Below are 13,550 nucleotides of genomic sequence, written 5' to 3'. Positions count from 1 at the left end.
AACGCCTCAGGGCATTCCTTAAATGTGAAAATAAATGAATGTATGAGAACTACATTTCCAAAAACTCATATTTTACCATGAACCACATGTTGTTTTAAATGAAAACTCTCAGGGGAAAAAAGTGGCCTGTTTTCCAATGGAAATTTAAAGAAAAAGGCACTATAGAACACTAAGTCTGTATAAACTGCTGTTTTCACGGATGTAACACAGTGCTTGAACGACGCAAGGGCGCATTTAGAGGTGAAAAAGAGCCCTTCTGGAGTCCCACAGGACAGTAATAGGGTCTAGCAAAAAGAGTCGGCAACAGAGAGATGGATGGTGCTGCATATTTCAACAAAACATAAACCCAAAAGAGGTGGCAGGGGACATTAATAAACTCAACGGAGGACAAAATGCTCCTGTCAGAGTTAAGAAGTGTTGAGTGTTAAAACCAGTAAATAAAAAAAAAGGATGGCTCTAGGAGTTGCAGGTCTGTGGGATTTTCGACATCAAATTTTCTGAGGCACGGGGTCCATTAACACGTTTTAAGAGCAGCTCTCAGAACATTTTTACCACTTAAACTTTGTAAAACATCAAACACAAGCTTACTTAGTTTGTGTATTCGTATGGGATCTGAGGCTGGCCCCAGACCTCCTTCACTCGTGGTCTGAATGCGGATGATGTAGTCATCGTCACCCTCGGGGAGGGTCAGCTCCGCTGTTGAATTGCTTGTTGTGAGAGTGTTTACCTCTTTGTGTCTCTGCCTCCTGTATGAAAGCTGGACGAGAAGGAGAAACGAGCAGGATGATGCCTTGTAACTATGCATGCTCGGTCTGACAGTATGGCGGTAAGGTTCTTTGTCTAAGCCTGACACATACTATTAAAAGCGACCTTGGTGCAAAACTGGGACTCACTTGATAGCCTTTAACTTCAGACTCCGATTCCATTGCCACCACAGGCTCCCAGTAAAGCGACAGCTGAGAGCCAATTAGTGTCCATTCAACATTCAGTGGAGGTTGAGCTGGAGCTGCATGATACAAACATCATTTCTTTGTATGTCACCACAAAACAAATTAAAGTTCCATTAACTGTCACACACTGGCTGTATGAAATTTCTGCCCTGCTTTCGACCTGTTCCCTGAGGGGATGGGTCAGAAGCAGCAGTGGGCTGCAGTCACAGCTCACAAACCATTTGGTGGTCTAACCCCCCCCCAGTCAAACCCCTGATGTTGAGTGTCAAGCAGAGAGGCTTAAACCAAACTGAACTGTGGGTTTGAACCCCGTCTCCTGTCTCAGATTGGACAGTTTTCCACATAGCCACTTTAAAGACCCACTCCAATGAAAACTACATTTTTGGTGTTTTTAACATGTATTTGTGGCATTCCTGTCAAGATGGAGGATGTTAAGAAAATGACACTTAATATTGCATGTCTGAGTATTTCTTTATTCAAATTGTTGTGAATCAGGAGGAGACAAAAAATACAGTTGGAAAAAGCTGTAATGTAGAAGCTACTACGGCGAGCCACAAGTTCCCTGCTCTGTCCATTCTGATGCATCCACTTGTGCACGACTTGATCCATGTAGGTCTTCCATTTTCCTTGTCCAAGTTGGCATTTGGCTCAAAACTGTACAGCTGGATAGCTGCAATTGTGCTCGCTAACTTTGTTCCACCGGTAATGTTAGGGTGGGGGTGTGAGGGGCTGTAAGCTATCAGGAAAGTGTGTAAACACATGAAGGATGGGAAGGAGGTGCGCTTAATCTATGCCAACAGTCCCATCCACAACTCAGAGGGGAATTGCAACTCCTGCCAGAGCAGAAACTATGTCCTAGAAAATGACAGGTTTCTGGATAAAAATGGCCTGATCATAATTTAAAGATCACTGGGAACACTTTCACAATAGATCAGAAGATGACCAGAGTGGGACTTAACATGACTTTCTTGTGTCATATTGGAAATGTAATATCATTGGTTTAGAATCGAGCAATCTAACTATGTAAGGGTACAATTTCTGCCTGACTTCTCATCCATACAAGCATCTATCAACACATTTCAACTGTGATGCACAAATTTAAAAAAAACATTCAAAAAATAATATGGATTTTATTCAAAGCCATCAGAAACTCTGGCTCTATACCAAAGGCAGTGTGGTTCCAAAATCAAAGGCTTTGTGTGCTGCAACTTACGTGGTTTTTTTGTGGTGACGTTGATTGCAGGAAGAAACGGGCCGGTGCCTGCTGTGTTGAAGGCACTAACTGTTAGGAAATACTGCGAGTTTCCTGCCAAGCCGCTCACTGTGACCGAAGTTTGGTTCCAAGGCACCCGGACCTTTCCCATGGTCTCCGGTTTTGTGTCGTCCTCCCAGTAGACCACCTAATTCAGACAGAGAGCATGTCAGCTGGCATGTAAGAGCAAGCTGTGTCTGTGAGTAGCAATACGTGATAACTGTAGATGGTGGGAAAAAAAAGGACTTCTTAATGCCTTAGGCTACATTCACACTGCAGGGCTTAATGCTCAATTCCGATTTTTTGACAAAATCCGATTTTTTTTGCGAGGCCGTTCACATTTCTAATTAAATGCAAACTTTTGTGATCTCCTGTGTAACCGTGAAATGACCCAGAAGTGACCCACATGCGCAGAAGAGTACTCAACGGTGAACGACGTCACTCGTTGGAAGTAGCTAACGTTAACAATGGATATCAACAACAGCGATGTCCGCAGCGGAGCTCTTTTTGCATTATTAAATTCATTTTCACGAAGTAGCCAGCACAATTTGTTCCTGTGTGTTTAGCAGAAGTTTACCAACATGTGCACACTGACAAAAACTTAAAGTCTTACTGAACAAAAAGATAAAAGCTCTTTAATCATATTGATATTTTACTCCGACATATGCAGATGATGTGCTGCTCTAGTGCCTGATGACAACTAAGACTATAATTAAGTGATCCAAATTAAAAGCATTTAGCTTAATATGGGGAAAAAAATTGACATAATTTCAGGTCAGTGCTGTGCGTTCTTTTTTCAGTGTTTACTGTTGTTGATGGCATTTCTTGGTATTCTGACATGAGGCTGAGGGTTGGTGGTTTTTATTAAACTTTGTATCACAATCTTTCCAAAATGACACCAACACAAGATGGGCTGCAAATGGGCAATTTTCCTTTCTTTTGTGAAAACTGTCTGACATGTTTTTCTGTCATGTTGATACAAAGAAGTCTGTAATTTTGGCTATAAGAGTCACCCTACGAATGCAGCCATTTCCATGGCGACACCGTTAGGAAGCGATGGCTCTGAAGTGCAACAGAGGTGATGGCAAACACTGAACTGTGCTGTGTGAGATATCTTTTTCCATTTAAGAAAAGGAAAAAAAGAAAGAAAAGAGTACCTCATAGCCCAGAACTCTTTCAGGAGTGATGGAGAGAGCCTGCCAATTCACCTCAATCTCCGAGGCTGAGACACTTCTGGCCCAAACTCCCACTGGCATTCCACTTGGCTCTGAAATCAGACGACATGAAACTGAAAGCTTCTGTTGTCTCCTGAACACAACAGAGAAAAGAAGAACAAATCTTTCCATTTCTTACATATATAAATGTGTAGCCTTGTTATTGAACTTTATTCTGATGAATCATCATAAACAGACAGTCCTCACACTCAACACCTGGAGGGATGGCGTAGATCTAAATATCAACAGGTTTTTTACTTCAGCACATCAGCTGAAAAGAGTGGTGGTATTTCTGAAGCACTCGCCAAGTCTTACATAAATGTGTTGTGATCGTGTCTGCCTTTTCTGCTTGGGAAAAAGCATTATCTTGTGATCTTTGCCCTTCTAAAAACGAAAACTGGCTTGCTAAAACACTCAAATCCATTCCTTTACCCGTCTCTGCAGAGTAGATGGTGACCACTGGGCTGAAAGGACCCTGTCCTTTGCTGTTGTAAGTGCCAACCTTGACATGGAATGGAGAGAAGGGCGCGATGCTGTCGTTGCGGTACACATAGCGGGATGCACCGGGGGCAGAAGTGGCCACGTGAATCCAGCTGACTTCTCCGAAGGCACGGAAAGCAATGATGTAGCCAAAGCTTTCGCCATTCTGCAGTTCTTCAGGAACAGGCTGAGAGTGAAACACAAAACTATAGTGATATTAAAACATATACAAACCACTCACATTCACTCCACCCTTGGGCTCACACAATCACAACAGACTTGGAAATGGATGACCCACAAATTGCTTCTGTGACCCACCTGATAAAATGAAACACGCTGCAAAATGCTATTTCAAAAACATCTGGGCTTATCAAAGGAGACACAAACAGCTTTAAAGCTGCAGCATTAGTCTCTGTTTAATACAATGAGAACACAACAAGATAACTCAGTCCCTGACATTATCAGCATTGTTTTTCACTGCTAAACAAAAGCAGTGTGCTTGTACTGCATTTGATTGTGTAACGGTTTTGTAAACACTGGGCTTCAACAATGAAATTAAGTGTAGGAGCTCAGTCTGGTGGTTTTCTGTACATTACCAATGGCTTAGAGGCAAGACTCTTAACAGCAAATTACAAAACTGCAGTGCCAGACTTCAATTGGCCTCTAATTTATGACACACATCAGCACAGCGGGAGTCCAAGGCTTTGATTCAGCAGGAAACACTAAGCACCTTATTCAAGGATGAAATACCCTGACTTCCTGAATGCTGAATAACAGAGTGGAACATAGGACTAATGACTTACCTCCCAAGTGATGACCAACTCAGATCTACTGCCACCTCCTCCACCCACATCTCCCGGTGCCACATCTGGAACTAGAAACAAAGAACTCAGCAATGTCCACATGTGGAATAAAGGAATCTGCAGTGCTAAAGGTATGAATTTTTGCACACCAGCATCCTCCGTCCTCGTCTTGACGGAAATTGGACTGGGTTCTCCAACCCCAACGCTGTTTTTGGCCAGAACCCTGAATTCATACTCCACCCAGGCGTTGAGGTCCACCACAGTGGCTGTCAGAGTGTTCCCACTGATGATCTCCGGTACTACAAACAGAAGGTCATGAGTTCAAATCCATGCCTCCCTGCTTGACACTAAGCATCAAGGGGTTGGAATGGGGGGTTAAACCACCACATGGTTCCCAAGCGCGGCCGTGTCAGCATCTCACAGCTCCCCCAGGCGATGGGTCAATTTCACACAAAAGCTAATGGGACTTTAACGTTTGACTGTAAACCTTACAGAAACACAATAAAGGTGGGAGCCAGTTAATTTTAACTGCAGAGTTATTCAAATGTGCATAATTAAATCACAAAACAGCAGTTTTACCCCAAATCTTGATTCTGATTTTTTGAGTCAAACTGCTAGGATAAAGGAAGGAATTCTCAATGGAAATCTTTGAATTATATGAAGAAACTATCATGTGGTTTGAGATAGAAAATTCATCTTATTCAAGTACCTGTGTTAACCCTCTGCCAGCCCACAGTGAAAGGAGTTCTGGTTTGAATGAGGTAATTGGTAATGGGGCTGCCGTTGTCTCTGCCGGGGCTCCACGCCAGCTGGGCCGTGCTGTCTGTCACTTCCTCCACAGTCACTGAGTCTGGAGGACTGGGGGCGCCTGGCGCAGTCACAGGAACAGACGATGTAAGGTGCACGCAATGAAAGACCGTGTGTGGTCGGGATTTTCTTTTTGCACAAAAATATGAGCAACACAAACAAAACATGAAAAAACTGGACCTACTTAGCCAAAAAGCCAAAACATTAAAGTTTCTGGATCAATAAGTAAATAACACTTTTAAAAACCTCTCATTATAAGCAATTCCCCATAATAAAGAATTAGCATTTATTCAGGGTTTCCTTTCAGGCTTCACACATGTAATCCCTGTCTTTCATAGTGTCCTCAGTCTTTGATCAGCTAAACACCAGCAGTCAGTCGGTGCACAGGTTTCAAATTAAAAAATGAAGCAGGGCCTCCCCGCCCTGAAGAAACCAATTTTTTTTTTTGCTTCCTTTAATTGTCTCACCAATTAAACAGTTTGATGCTTTACTTTCACTTCATCCGCAGCTTCCCTTTAAATGGATGTGTCAACCCCTTCAGAAATAATAGAGCCGGTGGAGAGCTCAGAGTCAGACTGCAGAATAATAATGCATCCAGCCTCCGTTCCACAAGGGTTCTAATCTTAATCAAAATTTTACAATTATTAAGTTATCATCCTAATAAACAATCAATTATCTGGCAAAACAAAAAAACTGTGGTATATGTAGGCCAAACTACGACGGGTTAAGCTTTAAAACTTAACCCGTCGTAGTTTGGGGCTATTTTTTTTTAGCTTTTTCTGCTACTTTACAACTTGCTCTAATAAATTACCGTACCTTTAACTGATTTTTTGACAATGCTGGATTTACACCTTCTTATGTTCTTTATTGTTTACATATATTTTTCATTAAAAACCCACTAATGAAAACAGTTTCCTATGGCATTTTTCTGATGTATTAACATGATTAAGCTTAAAATTGAGTTTCTGAGTATTTCCTAATTCAAATTGTTGTCAATCAGGAGCAGACAAAAAGATGCAGTTGTAAAAATGCTTGTAAGTGTAACGTAGAAGCTGCTATGGCAGGCCACAAGCTCCCTGCTCCGCTCCATTCTGAAACACCCAGTTATGGACAAACCGATCCAAATAAATCTCCGTTTTCCTCGTCCACGTTGGCATCTGGCTCAAAACTGTACGGCTGGAAAGCTGCAATATTGCTCGCTATTTTTATTTTTTATTTTTTATTTTTTTTAACTTGTCCTGTCCAACAGCTAGGCAGACAGATGAGAGCTGAGGGCCTCTTGTGTTGGACATATTTTACTTTAACAAGAGGGGTTATTAATCTTCAGACAAACCAAAGGTATGTCTGAATAAACCCCTTTTGTAATTGAGGCCAAACTTTATTAATTTCAATCATGTCTGAAAATCTTTGGTGTTGGACCGGACGGAAAAGGAAAGAGGGGAAGAAGAGAGAGGGACGATAGAGAGAGGGGGGGTAGGGGGTGATAATAGGAGGTGAAGGGGGATAAGACCATGAAGCAGCATAAAGCAACAAGTTTACTGGTTGTTAATCATTATGGTAAGGTTCAAATGTAGAAAAAAAAAGGGGAGGAGCCTGTCCACACACACACTCAAATGTTATAAACACACCTGCTAGCTGCAAAAATGTCCACCTGTCGACATGTACACAAAACAGATAGTGTTCACACGCATACTTATGCCTTAAAACCAACTAGTGTGAAATATTTCAGTCATTCAGTCATGCAAACTGTTAGTGCATTGCTCGCTATTTTTGCAAGCTAGCAAGAGAGCGTATAAACAGATGGATGATGGGAAGGGGGTGCGCTTACTCCACGCCAACAGTCCTGCCCATAACTCAGAGGTGAATTTCTAATGAACTACTGCCGCTCTGCAGAAACTATGTCCTAGAAAACAAGCTTTTGATTTTGGCTAAAAACTGCATATCATTATTAAAAGATCACTGGGAACGCTATTACATTAATTAAAAAGATGATTGGAGTTGGACATTAAATTAGACAATAGATCCAAAACCTAAGTTTCAATCATTAAATGGTCTTATTTCTCTTAATGCAAAAAAACACTAAAATTGAGATCAATTTCTTTTATAACATATGTTCTACAGAGTACAGTTATGAGAAATATATATATATATATATATATATATATATATATATATATATATATATATATATATATATATATATATATATATATATATATATATATATATATATATATATATATATATATATATATATATATATATATATCTCCATTCATTCCACATTCTCTGCATGTAACCACGCTGGTTGGGATTACACAGCCCCAACAACCACAGTTACGCTGTGCGAGGCAGCAACTGACCTGAAAGACAAGATCATGTCTAGAATGAACACTTGGCAACCCCGACACCAGCTACAACGGTTAAGTGATGTACCGCCTGAAAGTCTACTGGAAACTGTGAATGAAGCATTGAGGGCAATTCCTACCACAACCATCACAGAAACCAATGAACTGGTTTACACTTCAGCAGCAGTGATCCTTGAGATGCTTGGCTATAAGAGTAACCATGGGAGAAAACAATACCCACCATGGAAGCAACGGTTAGAGGCCAAAATCAAGGCAACTCGGAAGGATGTGAGTAAGCTGACAGAGGCTCAAAGAGGTACAATGAGAAAGAAAGTACCTAAGAGATACAGCCAGATGCCCATACCTGAAGCACTGGAAACTGCCAAACAAAGGCTCCTAGCCTTGAGCAGCCGCCTAAAGAGGTACACAAGAGACAATGAAGCCAGACGGATAAACAGGCTGTTTGCAACTCAACCTGCGAAAGTGTACGCTCAGTGGCAGGGTCAAAACAGCCGAGCAGACCCACCAAGGCTAGAAACTGAACAGTACTGGAAAAGTATATGGGAGAAAGAGACAGCACATAACAGCAATGCCCAGTGGCTGGTCTCTCTGAGAGAAGAACATAGCAACCTCCCTGAACAGAATCCAGTGACCATCACAGTGGCAGACATCCAAGAAAGAGTCTCAGGTATGAAGAACTGGACAGCACCGGGCCCTGACATGATACATGCCTACTGGCTAAAGAAGCTCACTGCACTCCACGAGCGCCTGGCAGCACAAATAAACCAGCTGCTAAGAGATGGAACTCACCCCGAATGGCTAACAGAAGGGCGAACGATCCTGATCCAGAAGGATCCCTCAAAGGGTGCAGTCCCATCCAACTACCGGCCAATAACCTGTCTCTCCACAACATGGAAGCTCATGTCAGGCATCATTGCAACCAAGATAAATAGGCACATGGATCAATTCATGAGTGACACACAGAAGGGCATTGGTAGAGACTCCAGAGGAGCCAAACACCAACTCCTGGTTGACAGAACAGTCGCTCAAGACTGCAAGTCACGACACACCAACCTGTGCACAGCCTGGATTGATTACAAGAAAGCCTATGACTCAATGCCACACACATGGATCACTGAATGCTTGGAGCTGTACAACATCAACAGGACTCTAAGAGCCTTCATAGGAAACTCAATGAAGCTGTGGAAAACCACCCTTGAAGCCAATGGGAAGCCACTTGCACAAGTGTCCATTAAATGTGGGATATACCAAGGTGATGCTCTGTCCCCACTGCTGTTCTGCATAGGTCTGAACCCCCTCAGCCAAATAATCAACAAGACTGGCTATGGATACCGACTCAGAAATGGGGCAAACATCAGTCACCTCCTCTACATGGATGACATCAAGCTATATGCTAAGAGCGAACGTGACATTGACTCCCTGATCCACACCACCAGGATCTACAGTACTGACATTGGGATGTCATTCGGGCTCGAGAAATGCAGTCGGATGGTGACAAAGAGAGGCAAGGTAGTCCACACAGAAGCGGTCTCACTCCCAGAAGGAACAATAGCAGACATTGAGGACAGTTACAAGTACCTCGGAATTCCACAGGCAAATGGCAACCTGGAGCAGGCAACAAGGAAAGCTGCAACAGCTAAATACCTCCAACGGGTAAGGCAAGTCCTGAGAAGCCAGCTCAATGGCAAAAATAAGACCCGGGCAATAAACAGCTACGCACTGCCAGTTATCAGATACCCTGCAGGAATAATAAGATGGCCAAAGGAAGAGGTACAGACCACGGATGTTAAGACACGAAAGCTCCTCACCATGCATGGAGGGTTCCATCCCAAATCCAGCACCCTGAGACTGTATGCTAGCCGCAAGGAAGGAGGCCGAGGACTAGTGAGCGTAGAAGCCACTATCCAGGATGAAACATCCAAGATGCATAAGTACATCAAGCTCAAGGCCCCAAATGACAGTGTGCTCAGTGAATGTCTCAGGCAATGGAGAGCAGAGGATACAGTGCTGGAGGACAGATCCTCATGGGAGGACAAACCCCTGCATGGGATGTACCACCGGACCATAACGGAAGTGGCTGATATCAAGAAATCCTACCAATGGCTAGAAAGGGCTGGCCTACAGGACAGCACTGAGGCACTCATCCTTGCAGCTCAGGAACAAGCCCTGAGCACCAGAGCAATAGAGGCTCAGATCTACCACACCAGACAAGACCCAAGGTGTAGGCTGTGCAAAGAGGCGCCTGAAACAATCCAGCACATAACTGCAGGGTGTAAGATGCTGGCAGGTAAAGCATACATGGAGCGCCACAATCAAGTGGCTGGAATAATATACAGGAACGTGTGTGCAAAGTATGGACTGGAAACCCCAAGGTCAAAATGGGAAACACCCCCGAAGGTGGTAGAGAATGAAAGGGCCAAAATCCTGTGGGACTTCCAGATTCAGACTGATAGGATGGTAATGGCGAACCAACCAGACATTGTAGTGGTGGATAAAGAACAGAGGAAAGCCGTTGTGGTGGATGTGGCAGTGCCAAGCGATGGGAACATCAGGAAGAAGGAACATGAGAAACTGGAGAAATACCAGGGACTCAGAGAAGAACTGGAGAAAGCCTGGAAAGTGAAGGTGACAGTGGTGCCTGTGGTAATTGGAGCACTCGGGGCAGTAACCCCCAAGCTGGAGGAGTGGCTACAACAGATACCTGGAAAGATCTCAGACATCTCAATCCAGAAAAGCGCAGTGCTAGGAACAGCTAAGATACTGCGCAGAACCCTCAAGCTCCCAGGCCTCTGGTAGAGGACCCGAGCTTGAGTGAGAAACCACCCACGAAAGGGTGATAGGGGCAAGTTTTTTTTTTTTTATATATATATATATATAAATAAAAGAAAAGAAAAATGTTTAAAAAACTAGGCAAACTTTCAATAAACTATATAAATGCACAAAATATAAATATTATATAAACTTTCCTAGGATTTATTCCAAGGGGTATCACAATTATGTGTCATGACTCGTGTGATTGTTTTTAGTCTAAAATTTAAAAGCTTGGAATTTTATTTTTCACATTAAATTGTGAATGAAAACTATACTAATGATGCAGTTGTTTTAATTTTTCTGTCATTTTTGACAGCTAATATCACTGACAAAAGCACCAGGGAGTACAGAGACTACTTTCACTGTCCTCAAAGCTCGGACATATAGATGCTTACAGTGTTCATATGTTCTGTGTTGGGACAAGCAAGGCTCAGAGGGATGCTGATCTGAATAGAACATAACAAATACATGTAAAGCAGACAGTCTTCCACGCGTCCCTTTTGGGGTAATGGTGGTGGTGCTACCGTCAAACAAGGTAAAAGTGCTCACCAAGTGGTATGAATGTTAATGACTATGATGTTTTCCTCACGCCGTGACCTTCTCCTTAATCACTATCACACCTGGTGGAGTGTTTGTGCGGCATCATGGAGTGGACCTCAAACATTAACAGCTGCCATTGTTAAAAAACAAGAACCTCAAGAGTCTTGGCGTCAGGATCGATTATCATTGACCTTCAGCATCGCTCGCCGAGGCAAACCAAAGCAGATTGGAAATCCAAATCTGAGGAATGACCGAGCTGATTCAGAACCATTGCCAATAACATTAAACTGAATTAGTATGATCATAAATGTCTGTATGTGTTGGAGCAGTCAGACTAAAGTAATCACAGTAAAAGGAGAATCCCAGTGGAGAGCACAGGTAGACACAGAGAAGAGGAATTCAAGCCTAATGTGTTCTCATCTGTCCCTCATAGTATGCAGTTATGGAGGATGATCATTTTAGTTCAGTTTTGATGGGGTTCAGGTCTCAGGTTCCTTCCTCCTTCCCTAGTGATCTTGCAGCAAAACTTTACAATAACTCAGTTTGCAAAATTAAAGTTGACAGTTTCCCTCTTGTTTTTGAATAATCCACACATTATTACAAGAAACAGCCCTCAACAGTTTAGCAGAAAACAAGACGCTTCGACTTTTCATGCATAAACAGGCAATTCCTTTTCTGTTTTGCACATGTGCAAACAGCATTCAGTGCCATCTATGGCTCATTTTTGTCTGCAAAAACTCCATGTCCCACGAACCCCTTTAAGATCCAGATCACTTTCCTTAAAATAGCAACTAGGGAAATAGTCTTTTATGATAGACCAAGCTCCCAGAGTAACCTTCAGATTTATTAACACATTTTGGAAAGGAGATAATAATCTGAACCACATACAATATACGTGAAAAGTTCAGCCACTCTTTCCTGTGCAATTCAAAAAAGGCATACAATGCTATTAAAAGAAAGTACATTACCTGGGAAATGATATTTCCAACCTTGAATTTTAATGTTCTGTCATACTTTGTATTTGCCTAGCTTTTTGTAAATGTAAAAAAGAACAGTGAGTTATCAAATATTTTATTCCTTTAAATTCAGCCAGTGCAGTTTGGTTCAACATTGATCTTTCACTGTAGTTTAGTTTAAAGGTCCAGCTAAATGCAGAAGGAATATGAGCATATAATGAAAAAATGGATTTTTAGGAGCAAACATCAAAGATTCCTAAATGAAGTATTTAAAGTGGAGCTCTGGCCTTTTCCTCTGTCCCGAGCACTTAACAATAGTTTTAACAGGATTAAATCAAGCAAATACAATAAGGAATAGCATCATCAATCTATTAAGGTATTTATTGGAGCCAAGATAATTATTAATAATGAACAACTGATCTAGAAACACTCCAAACTTAAAATTTCTAACCTTTAAACAAAAGTCTCAGTAAACATGACATTTGTGACTAAAATGTCATCCACTGGTATCGCAACAGTTTGTCTCTAGAAAAGCAGGATGAATTGAACGTTTTGTTTCCAAGAAACCAGCCAGAGCTGCAGCGCTGGGTTGGGCCTAATGGAAATTCCCCATTAGAAAACATAAATAGTTGTAGGCGACAGATGAGGCAATATCTCATCATCACAGATGAAGATCAGACTTATTAAGGCCGAGTTTAGGAAATTGATTATTCAAAATCGAAGTGAACTTCACTTAGAAAATGCATTATTGATCCATGAAATCAATGTTTTTAAGCAATTTGTGGTAATTACTCAGGAAATAAAGCAGATTTTCACTTAGTTTTTCCAATCAATCTACATTTTTTTCAAATCGCGTTGAAACAAATAAAAGGTTTGTGAGCTGAAATCGAACTGAATCAGTAGCTTGGCAGTGATACCTAGCTCTAAGTCTTACTCTATGCATTACATTTAAAACACATACATTTGTTATTTTTGTAAAGTTCGTCTCTTTTTGATATCATCTTTTGAGGAACTGCAATATGTAGTACTGTCAGATTCACACCATATTCAGGACAGAAGATGCATCTGGTGAGACTCTATCAAAATCTTTCCTTTTTTTCGGGCTATCATTTTGCCCAAAAGGTGATTTTTATCAGTCTGAAAGAGAGCAGCCCCCCTCCCCACCAAAAAAAGCCAAAGCTGCATAGGTTTCTTTTTTAAGTTCTTCTAACTACAGTCAGATGGTTTCACTAAAATCTCTTAACCCGGCTATTTCACACGCATATTTCATATTGAAAACAACATTGTTTGTTTTGATACATCCTTACAAAAAATGGAAGAACCTGTGTCGTATTCTAGGACATAGTTTCTGCAGAGCCGCAGGAGTTC

At 41.8% G+C, this 13,550-nt stretch overlaps 1 protein-coding gene across 1 annotated transcript in view; it reads right to left on the bottom strand.

The window, feature by feature from the left end:
- Positions 1 to 13,550, bottom strand: part of LOC101160409 (contactin-3) — a 50,795-nt gene that overhangs the window by 5,080 nt on the left and 32,165 nt on the right. The window contains exons 15-22 of the mRNA XM_011476944.3: positions 5,409 to 5,567; positions 4,849 to 4,998; positions 4,700 to 4,770; positions 3,849 to 4,083; positions 3,360 to 3,469; positions 2,164 to 2,350; positions 894 to 1,006; positions 589 to 757 (exon numbers count right to left, since the gene is read on the bottom strand). Of these exons, the coding sequence (XP_011475246.1) occupies positions 589 to 757; positions 894 to 1,006; positions 2,164 to 2,350; positions 3,360 to 3,469; positions 3,849 to 4,083; positions 4,700 to 4,770; positions 4,849 to 4,998; positions 5,409 to 5,567 (1,194 nt within the window). The remainder of the gene's footprint in view (positions 1 to 588; positions 758 to 893; positions 1,007 to 2,163; positions 2,351 to 3,359; positions 3,470 to 3,848; positions 4,084 to 4,699; positions 4,771 to 4,848; positions 4,999 to 5,408; positions 5,568 to 13,550) is intronic.

The sequence above is a fragment of the Oryzias latipes genome, chromosome 7 (assembly GCF_002234675.1).
Source record: "Oryzias latipes chromosome 7, ASM223467v1".
Taxonomy (NCBI): domain Eukaryota; kingdom Metazoa; phylum Chordata; class Actinopteri; order Beloniformes; family Adrianichthyidae; genus Oryzias; species Oryzias latipes.
Note: the sequence above shows the minus strand (reverse complement) of the source record. Positions and strands in the feature narration are given on the sequence as shown.